The sequence below is a fragment of the Spodoptera frugiperda genome, chromosome 12 (genome assembly GCF_023101765.2).
Source record: "Spodoptera frugiperda isolate SF20-4 chromosome 12, AGI-APGP_CSIRO_Sfru_2.0, whole genome shotgun sequence".
NCBI lineage: Eukaryota > Metazoa > Arthropoda > Insecta > Lepidoptera > Noctuidae > Spodoptera > Spodoptera frugiperda.
In genome coordinates, this window is record NC_064223.1 from 11,674,060 (window position 1) to 11,687,131 (window position 13,072).

Consider the following 13,072-nt stretch of genomic DNA (forward strand, 5'->3'; position numbering starts at 1 on the left):
GATTGGATTTAAATTTTGTACGGTTATCTTTTAGTGAACACAGAGGAAATTTCCCTAAAAAAGGAGGATCCCCTGACTAGGCAAGGTGATCGTGCCTGGCGGGCTTTCTGTCCAACTTTTGTTCGTTGGGATATTCTATTCATGTTTATTCGCTTTTTTGTTTATAGATACAGCGTGGGCGCGCCGGCATCAGAAGACAACATCGACAAGGACTTCGTGTTCAAACTGCAGTTCAAGAACCACGTGTACTTCTTCCGGGCAGACAGCCAGTACACATTTAACAGGTAACATATTTATCTACAAAAATTTTGTGAGACATACTAATTAATTATTATGTTATCGGCCTACTTCCGTAACTGTTTGATGAAGAACTCGATTACGACACGATAAACACACGACGCGGCGATTGTCGCGCTGCTACGTGTCGTGAAATGCTGCTCATGAATATGAGCCTCTAGCATGGCTTGAAACTAATCGAGTTCCTCGTCAAACTGTTACGCGAGTATCCGATAGCATAATAATTATTTCCTAAATATTTACGAATAAAAAAAAAAACATGAAAACGTGAAACTACAACTTACGATATATTTCCAGATGGACGGAGGTTCTACAAACAGCGACGATGCGACCCGAACATAATTAACAATAAATATAATAAATTAGATAAATTAATAATACTAAAGTGTAATGAAATCACGAATCGATACATTGGTGCCATATGTATGGCCACAAATATTTTTATATGAACTTTTAGAAGTGAATCTTGCCTGTATTTATTGTGTGAGTCGCTTTAGTATTAGACCAAGACTGACGGATCAAAGACGTTAATGCATTGTAGTCATAATATTAGGTGGCTAATGTTATATTCATGTGAAAGACCGTACATAGTAAGGTCTAAATAAATAAGCGAATAGACTAATTCGGTTTGCTAGATATTAGAACGTTTTAGTAATTCTCATACTTTGTGACTAATCTCATACTTTTGAGATGCGCAACAGTTTGCGCTAATTTTTGCGCACTTTGCGCAAGTTCTTTCACAATCGTGCCTTTTAATCACAAATGTTAATATATCCTCTCGGATCATATTTAAATGTAATATTTATTTAATATTTTGTGATATTCATACATTGATTTTTGCAAGACCCGTCACACATTAGCTTGTAAGTTGAAACTTGATTGTAAAGGAAAGTCTTGATATTTTAGATAGAGAAGGATTGTGAAATAATTATGGCTTAAAAGGAAATGATTGTAAAATAAATAGGAAATGATGGTTTAAATAGTACACTATAATATTAAGAAAATAAACTAATTATAAAAAATGAACCTTTCAAAGTATATAGGCCTATTCTATCATCGTTAAAACGACTTTAATATAATATATTATGCAATAAATAATTATTTAATACATCGAGCGTAGAGGGTCCAAAACTAGAGCTTTGTAAGTAAAGAAAAGTACTTTTTTTATATTACTATGTAAAATCATTTCCAAAATGTTTGTCGGCTGTGTAGTTATAGGAGAATATAAGATATTAATGAGTTCACTTTTAAGGTCAGTGCTTGACTATAAGCAATAAAACATCACAGGTATAATAGTAGTTTGTTAGTGTGTATGTGAGTGTTGCATGTATGTGCCGTCGCCAGTACATGATGCTGCTATTTTTAACTTTATCCGTCAAATAATAAGGTTGAAAATTCTATTGACTATAAGCTAAAGCCGGGGATATACTAAGGGGTAATTGTCTCAGGATATTTATGCCCGTAAGTGTGTCCCCGGTTTTATGTGCTGGTGTCTGCACTTGTGAATTGTATAATAAGAGCGATTGATGTCATTGTCAAACGTAGTAAACGGTACAAATGATACAATGAATGAACGAACTGTACGATTTAAACGAATGAGAAGCGAATGAAACGAATGATACAAATCTGTATTGAAATCTCATTGTTCTCCCGTTTTTTGAAACATTTTTGTTAATATTTTTTGGAATTCCAAAGTGTTGTATGTAAATTACATTAGGATGTTAATCGATTCATATTTCGAGTGCTATTTACGTGTGAATATTCCCAAAGCTTTTTATTTATAGATGTATTTATTAAGCAAACAGTTTATGAAATTATATAATATATTTTTGAATAAATTCACTTTTGAATCATGTTTCCTACATAATAAAATTATTTAGAGCAGACGCGTATTCAAAATTTTATATATTAGTGGAATAAATAAATAAATCATCAAAGTTCATTCGACGTTTTATTTCATATGTCATAGAGTCCATTTTAAAATATTTGTTCGAAATTACTTACATTTAGTTTGGCTTTGGCAACATCGAAGTTTCTAGACAGTAAATCTACTAATACACGTAGTCAGATCTTAAAATGTAAAAATACGTTAAAATGTCTACTTAGTAAGCTTTACTAAAATGCTGTTGAGATCATGCAGATTCTTTGGCATTGTCTGTTCTACTGTAAAACGGTGGCACATTCAATCCTATACATATTCGAATTAAAGTAAAATGCTGTTCAATATCCTTACAAACAAAATCTAGAAAGCAGTCATAACTGATGGACTCTCGCCTTACAATCGGAAAAAGTATTCCAGAAAATTCTACAATAAATATGTTGTAAGGCGTCCCGCCTCCTTGAAACTCCTTGCACAAATCTCCGAGCCAATCGGTTTGGTCCCAGTCTTCGAGTCCAATAGTTCTGACCGTCTATACAAAAACTATCTTACAATATTTACATGAAACGCTTAGCGCTCATAAAACAACTCTCATAATAAAATAGGTATACAATACATTTTGTGCTTTACGCAATAAATAATAAAGTCTATTACAGATTATAATGTCACGAGTAAAACGTATAGATTAACAATAAATAATGTCATTTGTAGTATAAATATAAGTATTAAATAAATAGTATCTAAAGGGTTATGTACAAAAACGGGTAATTCTAATACTTATCTACAAATAGATGCAACTTTAAAAAAACAATCTGAATTTTTCAAATGTTTTGCGCATAATTTGTGACAGCCTCTAGCCAGCTCTCATTGTACGGTATAGCTGCGTATCAGTCATGTAAGGTGCAATCTTAATGAACAGTTCATAACATAATTATTAGAAGGAAGACTATAAACTTCATCGACCATTTTCAAAGATCCATTGATAGTACAGTAGGCTGCGTGACGTCACCGCGTCTGCGCACGGTACTCATGATTAAAAGTCCCACTGTGACTCGAAACTAGTAGAGCTTTTCTCCAATAATTAACGCGAGTAAACCGCGATTTTAAGTTAATCTATTGACAGTTCAAATTATGGCCGTTGATAGGACATTTTAACAAAAAGGAACCTTAATAAATTCTGTTGAAAATCTAACAGAATAAAACATGTTGGCTGCATTAAGCCTCAAGATTAAGAGTCATCACAATATAGTTACATCCTAGTCGAGACAGCGTCTCCGTTCTCCTTGCTTTCCCCATCTAGTTGCTCTTTGCTGCGTTTCTCCTTGTTTCTGCTCTTGAATATGGAGGCGTTGGTGATAGACCTGATGCGGAAGGAGCCAGGCGTGCCGTTGCCGATGGACGCGCCTGATCCCTCGTGCGGTTGTTCTCGAATGTTCGGCGATCTATCCCTCGGTCTGGTTCTCGATGAGAAGCTTGCTGCTTTTAGTCGAGCTCCTGTAAGAAGGAAAGTGGTAAGTAAGATTGTAATGTTATTAAAATGTATTCATTAAGGACACATGTTTTGGCTGCGAAAGTCTAAGGTCATTTCCACTCTGTTCTTTAATCAGCATATATGCCTTTACAGGGGGTGCAACATTGACAGTTCCAGAAAACTGTCAATGTGGGTCAAATTTTGAATTATAACATTAAGGCTTTGACCGCCAACAAATATCTGTTGAAGCCAAATCCTCCACTAGAGCCGGTCATTTTTGCCCCCCATAGCGTTTAATGTGTTAAAATGGAATTTAAATTTAAGTTTCTTGTAAAACCACGTACCTAATCCCAGTTTAGTCTGTTTGTCCCGCGGCGGCAGTGAGTGCGGCGTGTGTGCGTCGTGCGGCGCGTGCGGGTGCGCGGCGCCCGTGGGCGTGTGCGGCGCCGACAGCGACGCGGGCGCGGCGACCGACATGTCCACGCGACGCACCACCAGGCTGCTCGAGTGGGGCCGGATCGCGCCCAGCTCTAGCTCGTTGCCGGTTCTGCGGAGAAGGTGAGAGAAATCGTGAAAATGGATGTTGCTATATAAAATGACGATTTGGTTCCTAATATTTCAAGCATCTTATTACTGTTTATTAAGGATACGGAAATAGTTTTAAAGACTTTAGGACCGCTACTTTAACAATAAGTCTTTTCTGGTAAAGGTATGTGTATATCATATAGTGTAAAATGTTAATAGATAGATACTCACGATCTGGCGTGTCGCGTCCGTGCCCGCCGTAGCTCCGACCGTCTGCCTGATCCTCCGGGCGCAGTGTCTGCCCGACTTGTGCGTACACTACCGCCGCGTTTAGCTGTAATCAAAGTGGAAATAGTTAATTAGAAGATTAGAAGAATTTGATATTGTTTCTCCTGACCTTTTCTCAACCAGTTTTTGGATCAGTACAGTCTTTGCTAAATGTAGCTAAATGTCAATATTTGCCAGGAATTTAAAGTATATTGCTACATGCATACATGCAGATCAGATCACGGGCTAGAACTTCTGATGCCTTCGACAAAACTGTTCTAATTAAAGGAACCGCACGATGAAATCTTGTATCCTACACGAGACCCTTCGTAAACTTCCGACATCGATTTGGAAAAAGGAAAAGTAATGATTCTACTTACACATGGCAGCAGTATCAAGTGGATGCGTGTATATCCTCTTCCTAGCCTGCAGCATGGTATACACGAGTGCTGCCAGCGAGCGCGGCGGCGCGGGCGCGGCGGGGGCGGGGCGCGGCGGGCCGGGCGCGCCGCGGGTCCGCGTCACCCACCACGTCTCCATGCGACCCTTGCCCTTTACCTCCACTGCTCCACGACGCTCCAGGGCGTAGCCGCGGAGTTCTAATAGCTGAAAATCAAAATAAGTCAAATAAGTACGAAATCGGACCAATGAGGATTTTTGCAGTGTTGGAGGTGCTTGTACGCCCTAAGGTGTGTTAAAGGAAATATAGAAAGTTTTTTAATACAATGATACTGATGATGTTATCATCATAACATCATCAGTATCATTGTAGTATCATCATACTGATAATGATACTAATGATGACTTGACATCAAAATGATCAAATGTGTCTTCAATAATCATGACACGCAAAATTAAATGGTTTACTGGTCCTTAATTTCTTATAGTGCTAAAGAGTACTTTGTCATGTGTATGTCGCAGATGGAAACGATTAAAATGACTATTTATTCCGCTTACCTGCTTAGTATATTTGGTAACTTGTATCTTGTCCATGGCGCCTGTGGTCTCCATCCTCGACGCCTCATTGACGGTGTTGCCCCAGATGTCATATACCGGCTTCCGAGCGCCTATCACTCCGCCCACCAGGGGACCGCAACTTATGCCTGGTATAAAATAACAGCCCATTAGTATTTTGTCATTCTATAGGATATTTGATACTTTGACAAACACTTTAACAGTAGAGCAACAGTTTTGAAGTAAAAAGAACTTCAAGATATTAGTTAGACTACTAAATAAAGAATAACACAAGTATGTTTGATACTTGATTCCTCCTAATCCTTTCCATCATCGAACCACAAGACAATCGGCGAGGCGTCACCGCTTCATGGTGGATATCCCACCCACTCGCACGAAGCGCTTCGCTTAAAGCTTCCTTGTGTGAATTGCTATGGAGTGGAACTCCTTGCCGGAGTCTGTGTTTCCAGAAGAGTATAACCTGGGTGTCTTCAAAGCCCGGGTGAATAGGTTGCTTATGGGCAGACGTGCTCCATCGTAGGCCGCATCGTCACTTACCATCAGGCGAGATAGCGGCCAAAAGTCTCGCCCATTTAACATAAAAAAAATGTTTGTCTCACCAACTCTTAGCCGGAACTTGTAGAAGCTGTGTTTGCTGATGTCTTCTAGAGCTTCCCTTAGAGCGAAAGCATAGTCGACCAGCGCACACAGGTGTTCACAGTTGTCCTCACCGGTCTACAAAGGAGAAGAAATATAATATTTTTTAGATGCTACTCCTAAAATACCTACCTACTACCTCTACAATAAAATCTTTCTTCAGTATGGACAAGATATTAAATACATTATTATTTATTACATTCAATGTTAAAACAGTTAAAGGAAAGTCAACCTTACCTTATTATGATTAGGGTTGAGTCCAGAAGCAGCCATGTACGTAGCTGCGATAGTCTTGATCTTCTCAATACTTTTGAAACGTTGCTGCATCAGTAACTTGTCAAAGTCGACTGAAAATAATAAGGAATCTCGTTAGGCATACGTAAAGGCTATGCAATGTCAGCAGAGACGACCAATATATTTGTATAACTATAAATTATATTAAAATAAAATCAAGAAAGGAAATATGGAGTTTCTGAGAAAAAAGCTAAGTAAAAAGAGTTACAAGTTAGGTAATTATGTATGTCAGTATAAGAAATATCTCATATCGCACCCTTGCAATGAAAGTGACCGAACCCAAAAACTGCAAGTTGTGAGAAATGAGCCAGAAAGTCTCAGAAAATTATAGTATTGAATACATTTTCGTATCTCTTACGTATTCCATGACATACCTACGATTGATTTTTACTAGATTTATGGATTAGTTCTTTGATTGTAGAGTATATTTTATAACGCCAGTTTATGATAAAATCGAAGGCTACAGAAATTTTGAGTTAAGTCACTTTCATTCTAAGGGTGCGACATAGAAGTCATTGGCACAATGAGGTTGCTATAAAGTTAATCTGCAAATTCTGAAGTAGGAATAGAAATGTGTTCGGTTGGTACATTACAAATGATCTCGTTGAGCACCCGCATGCACTCCACCGCCTTCTCCTCAGAATAGAACTCGTCAAAGTTGGGGATGCCAGCGAACATGACCCCCACTTCATCGCGCCACTGGGAGTATAGCTCCTGGAAATGTTTAGAAGTAACAAATAAGCACCCTATGGAGCTAAAACAAGTCGAAATATTCTCTCGAAGCTTTGGAACGAGCTTAAAAAGGAAATCATGAAGGTTGTCGGTTCCGTAGCTTTTTATGGAGTAAGAGAAAGATTTTTTTAGGTAATATTTAAACGACCTTTAGATATTTTTTTAACAAGTCGTTGCCTCACACTAGGATTTTCTTTTGGGTCATGGGTGCGTTTAAAACACCCAATATCACATACACACGGCACCCAGATCCGGAACAACTATCTGTGGATCACACAAAGAGTTGTACAGTGCGAGAATCGAACCGACTACATCTTGCAATAAAAAAATTGGTATGTGAAAGTTCTACCGCAAAACCCAAAAATATCTGTCTTCGTCACTTGACACTGGCAATATAGTCATTGTCAGAGATTCAGTTGCCATTTAAGAAAAAATATACAACTCCCAAAAGTCGATTACTAATTAAATGCAACTTACATCAGGACACCAATCTCTACTCAAGAAGTGTACAACGACGTGGTCCGGCAGGATATGTTTCAGGAGATGTCTGTTGGTCTTCTGTGTGTCCTCCATCTCGTCCAGGTCGGTCTCCGCCTGCAGCTTCCAGATGAAGTCCAGGCGTGACGTCACCTCTACCAGCCGCCCGTGGTATATCACCACTACGAGGAACACTGCCATCAAGATCAGCATTTGCACGTAGGCTGGTAATGTTCTGAAAGAAGAAAAATAAACGATGCAGACCTTATCAAGAATTTTGTCTGCCTCAAGTTTTTGTTAAAGAGGACAATTTATTATCCATGCAGTATCGTAGTAGTTTCATCATCAGGATTGACTGCACCAAAAATGTAAGGGTGGATTTTTGTTGCAGAATCATTCCATTTTTTCCTGAATCGGTCATGTTGTAATAATCAAATACGCATCTATGTGTTTGAAAATTTCCATCTTTAAGAATTTTGACAAATGTAAATCAGACAGAGTGTGGGAAAGCCACGCTTCGGCACGAATGGGCCCGTTCGACCGGAGTGATCGGCTTCGCAGAAAACCGACTTGAAACAATGCGTTGTGTTTCGTTGTGCGAGGAAGGTTACCGGAGGACCAATTACCCCTATTCCCAACCCCTGATTTTCCAACAACCTTCAAACTCCTATCCCACAAAAGGTCGGCAACGTACTTGTAACGTCTCTAATATTTCGGGTATCCATGGACGGCGGCGATTGCTTACCATCAGGTAATCCGTCTGCTCTTTTACCGGTTTATACCATAAAAAAGACCCTAAGCCAAAAACCTGCAAATTTGGAACTACAGGTAAAAAATAAATAAAATACTCACGTGTGCGTACTTTGATTATAGTTCTTATAGTTGTAGAACCGGAGCAGGAGGATGCAGTACATCAATACGTTCACAGTGGCCAGCAGCGTCTTGATCAGGTAGTACAGCTTCAGCACCGACGTCAGCGCCACCAGGCACAGCACCCACGTGAACACCACGTACTCCGGTCGGTAGCACTCGTCTGTGGAGAATATCATTATTTGCTGACTGACAAGACACTATCTTCTATATTACAATCGATTAATTTCTGCTAATCAAGGATTATTGTATAATTCTGTGTCTTTGTTCTTCTTTAATTGTGCATTATCTTAGGTCAAGAATAGTTTGATATTTAATTTAATAAATTAAGTTAATAATATAATATAATTTAATACTATTAAGTTTCGTAAAGAGTTCTCTTTTGCGGATGTGTTATTTAAGATAAGCGTCTACAGGCCCGCATCGCACGCATCGTACGTATTCCGTATGACGTCATCAGTACGCATCGCATGTAGGCATTGCTGATGATGCGGTGCGTACGATGCGGATTAGTGGACGCAGTTGTATGAGTTTCTATACAAGACAAACTAAAATCCGTTGCGTGCGGTGCGTACGATGCGGATCAGTGAACGCAGTTGTATGAGTTTCTGTACAAGACAAACTAAAATCCGTTGCGTGCGGTGCGTACGATGCGGGCCTCTGGACGTGTACCTTTAGATGAAAGTTTTGAATATGGATGAAGAAAATCATCTGAATTCTGACCTGGATCATTCAGCTCGGAGGCAATGATGTCAGTTATGTTGCACGATACATTCGAGGATGTTGCGTTGATTACTGACTCGGGAACAAATGATGGTGGGCACACGTACAGTTTTATTGTGCTGTAAGAAATAAACATCTATTATGGAGCAACGTTGGTTTGATTCGATTTATCTTTTAAGGAAACGTAGATTTCAGCCATCGACGTCTTGCGTTTTATAAGACAAGGAAAGACGTCGGTGGCTCCAACCAATTTGAATTTAAGTTGGATTATAATTAAGGATATTGTTTAATGAATTGTTACCGTATTAAGTTGAGGGATGTAGAGTCAGGCATAAAAGTCGCTTCTTTTCATAATATTTTGGCCTATGTTAAGACATTTTATCAAACACCGATTTCTATACTGAATTATTGGCGGAGAAAGTACCTGGACAAAGACATGGCAGTGATGAAGCAGCATATGTGGATATTCTTGATAGTCCGCGTGGAGCTGAGGTAGGCCGAGACCTTGGAGAGACGAGGCAGGACGCCAGGGAACTCTTCCAGCATCACCAGCACGAAGGAGAGGGTGAAGGGAACCGTCATGGCCGCTAGAATTATCACCAGGTAGTGACAGCTGGAAGTAAATTAAATTCAAAATTAATTGCTAAGCTATCTAGGACGTGACTAAGCACATATGCAACTATTATTTTAGGAATCTGTGCAATTTTTTTTCTTTTGGTTTCGTTTCTGATTAGAAGTATGGGCATCATTAATTGAAGGATTATTTTAAGATTCTCCAAATAGGTACATGCGCCACGCGATATGATTATAAGAAACTTTAACTAATTAAAGTTGATAAAACAAATGTGTGCTTTAAATAAATTTCTGGAAAATAGAGTGAAATGGCAGAAAGTTTGAGAGTTCTTTTTTAATCACTTAGTACGAAACGAGAGTGCGTTCGGCGCTCTGATTGGTTGGTTCATTCGCGCCGGTCAATCAGAACGCCGAACGCGCTCTCGTTGCGTTTACGTTCAACGTAAACCAAACATCATACTAAGGCTATAGAAAGGGTGCAAAATATGTCAGAGTTCTTTTTAAAGGTATCTTTATTACCCCCAAAATCACTCTAATAACAAATAGAAACTCAGGAACGTGTACGAGTTATTTTTAAATTAATCTTTATGAGCCCATGACAATCACTCGGATAACAAATAAAAACTCACTTGTAATGCACCAAACTCTGCACAGCGACTATGAACAGCCACAACACCAGACAGCACATGACGTTAGACTTGAATGTCTTTTCGTCCACCTGACCGAACTTCTCCTCCAATGACGGACGCCTGAACTTGAGCGACCAGCCGTGCATGTTGCTCACACGCATGCGACGGTTCGACTTCACTTCTATAGAGTGGTTTATTATGTCGTCTTCCTGAAAGTAAGTCAGTACTACCAATTTGTATGTATTTCTTGGTATGGGTATGTATAGGACTGCTTCGTTGGTCGAATGGTCGTGAGTGCGATTGCCGAGGCAGGGGCCTTGGGTATTAAGTGTCTTTTTTCGTTTCGAAAATTTCTCAGTAATGGCGCAAAGTATGGTGTTGTGTCCAGTATATGACAATAGGCTTACCCCTATTACCATGGGACTTATAACACAGATGTTAATAAGTGGTTGTACATTGTACAGTGGCATTACATGCCTTAATGTGCAGGTGCACCTCTACCTACTCCTTTGGGGATAAAAGGCGTGACGTACTTAAGTCGTAAAAACATGTTCCTTACACTTACAGAAACAAATTTAAAACTTTTGGGCACTTAACATCGGTGTGCTGCGTTTTAGCGTTATTAAAAGAAATCTCATCAACATTATGTGATTTGAGCGTATTTAGTTGATAAACCTATACACCCAATCATATTTCCTTCATTTGGAAATCGACGTTGGCAATCATAAGCAATTCATTCAACTCATTTCGTCACCAATATTCTTAATTTCCTTTCGTAAATTGAGAGAAATAGGGATTTGACTACGTTATGTAAGTAGGATATTACTTTATATTCCGAGTGTCTAATGCGAGTTGGTTTTACGTTAAAGTGATCGACACGAGTATGTCGTTCGGCGTTGTGTACCCTTAAAGTAATCAAAACGACAGCTTATTCGGTACTCTGATTGGTTGGTTTATTCGAGCCAGCCAATCACAGCACCTCGCGTTTCGATTACTTTAAAAACAAACTCGTACTAAGGTTACTCATTGGCTAACTCCAGGTTAACCAATCAATCAGAGCTAAATGTGGTAACGTTTCGAAAAAAGGTTTATATCTTACTTCGACATCAGCGAGTGGAGGCACGTCATCAATTTCCGGATCTTGTTTATTATCGTCATGGTTCCTGTTGAAGGCTCTCGCCACTCTAGCTGCACTGCTCACGTAATACTGGAAAGAAAGGCTTTTTAATAGTTTCAATGTCACACTTTATTAGTATTCTGTAGTGGATGAAGTTTTTTATTTAGTGGCCACTAGGGAATGGGGTTAATGGAGTGAAACTACTTACAATTGATAGGAATTAAGAAAGTTATGAGGATGAAGTAGGTACCTACTTTTGTCACAGATAGGAACAATAATTGTCACAATTAATGCCAAAAGTATATAAAGCGTTCACGTATATATAAGATTAATCAAAAGTTGTGAGATCTTTATATTTGATGATTTCTTAATTTATTAGAACTTGCAACGGGATATTTACCATGTTTATTAATTTCTTTGCGTTTCCGATATTTCGGCAATGTTGCAAGCGCCATGATCATGAATGTACTGATCATTTCACAGTACATCCGAAATGAATAAACATGGTAAATATCCCGTTGCAAGTTCTAATGAGTTAGTAACCATGTCAGTTTATGCACTCATATTTATATAACCTATATTATTACTTAAAATTATACGAATCATAATAAGTTTCAGATAGTCTATCTTACATTTTGGAAGGGCATTTCAGGAGTCCAGTCAGCTGTCATCTCTTCATCGATGGAGCTGCTCGGCCGTCGCGGTGTGGACTCCCAGTTGGTCTGAGGTTGTTGTGGTACACTGCGAATGGGATGGGATTTAGAAAGTTTCATTTAATTTCCTTCACAATTACCAGCTTTTTCTTTGAGAAAGCGACATACATACTGAGAGATCTACAAGCGTAACTAATAAATCTAACCCTGAATAAAGCCAATTTCATAGAAATTATCTTAGAACTAAAGCATATATTTTTTTATTGATTTAGCAAGAGTAAGAAGTCTTTCAATTTAACAAATCATGCGTCGGAGTTTTGTAGTGTGTGTGACACCTCGCCCCTATAAATAGAGTAAGATATGCCCGATTACTCAAACGCTATTCGCGTAGGCCTTAAGAGCCTTAAGACGCTCTCAATTGTAGTTCTGTCACTATCAATTCTTTATAAAATGACAGAGATAGCACGATATTTAAGTAGAACTTAAAATTGAGTAGTGTTTGAGTATTCGGACGTTAGTCGTATAAGTTAGTTAATTAAAGGTAAGATCACACGTCTCCTTACTTCGCTCCCGAAGCCTCTTTACTGCAGTTTCATTCATTTAGGTACACAATATAGCTTACCTAGTCCTAGACCGATGCCGCATCCGCCTAGGCTGCTCTGTGCTCTTAATGAGGTAGGTGACAGGGTTGTGTTCCCGCAGGTACGGGTCCCGACTGCCGCCGTCGCCTGGCTCCACCTCGAACGCGCCGTTCAGGCACTCCAGGGTAGACGATGATATGTGTACGCGGCTGTTGAAGTTCAATATTGAACATAAATATTATAATCAGATGTCCAAAATTTAAGAAATAGTAACATTTTTTATGGATTAGGCCAGCAAACGATCAAATCGATCATGTTGAACAATCGGTGCCACCGTATATAAACCCGAAATGCTAGAGGAGCTAGTTAGCTA

The 13,072-nt window shown here is 39.0% G+C and overlaps 2 protein-coding genes across 19 annotated transcripts in view; one reads left to right on the forward strand and one right to left on the reverse strand.

Annotated features, from left to right (window-relative positions):
* LOC118262939 (FERM, ARHGEF and pleckstrin domain-containing protein 1) overlaps positions 1-2,239 on the forward strand; it is a 63,834-nt gene extending 61,595 nt beyond the window's left edge. For all 15 annotated transcript variants that reach the window (XM_035574644.2, XM_035574636.2, XM_035574645.2 and 12 more), the window contains 2 exons: positions 168-284; positions 595-2,239. In XM_035574644.2, coding sequence (XP_035430537.1) covers positions 168-284; positions 595-643 — 166 coding nt within the window. In that variant the 3' untranslated portion in view covers positions 644-2,239. The remainder of the gene's footprint in view (positions 1-167; positions 285-594) is intronic.
* Positions 2,236-13,072, reverse strand: part of LOC118262938 (adenylyl cyclase 78C) — a 139,142-nt gene continuing 128,305 nt past the window's right edge. For all 4 annotated transcript variants that reach the window (XM_050697594.1, XM_050697595.1, XM_035574635.2 and 1 more), the window contains 16 exons: positions 12,741-12,908; positions 12,098-12,206; positions 11,448-11,555; positions 10,349-10,557; positions 9,571-9,759; positions 9,147-9,265; positions 8,406-8,586; positions 7,554-7,788; positions 6,938-7,058; positions 6,288-6,397; positions 6,014-6,128; positions 5,397-5,542; positions 4,820-5,045; positions 4,404-4,506; positions 3,992-4,194; positions 2,236-3,670 (listed from right to left, as the gene is read on the reverse strand). In XM_050697594.1, the coding sequence (XP_050553551.1) occupies positions 3,426-3,670; positions 3,992-4,194; positions 4,404-4,506; positions 4,820-5,045; positions 5,397-5,542; positions 6,014-6,128; positions 6,288-6,397; positions 6,938-7,058; positions 7,554-7,788; positions 8,406-8,586; positions 9,147-9,265; positions 9,571-9,759; positions 10,349-10,557; positions 11,448-11,555; positions 12,098-12,206; positions 12,741-12,908 (2,587 nt within the window). In that variant the 3' untranslated portion in view covers positions 2,236-3,425. The remainder of the gene's footprint in view (positions 3,671-3,991; positions 4,195-4,403; positions 4,507-4,819; positions 5,046-5,396; positions 5,543-6,013; positions 6,129-6,287; positions 6,398-6,937; positions 7,059-7,553; positions 7,789-8,405; positions 8,587-9,146; positions 9,266-9,570; positions 9,760-10,348; positions 10,558-11,447; positions 11,556-12,097; positions 12,207-12,740; positions 12,909-13,072) is intronic.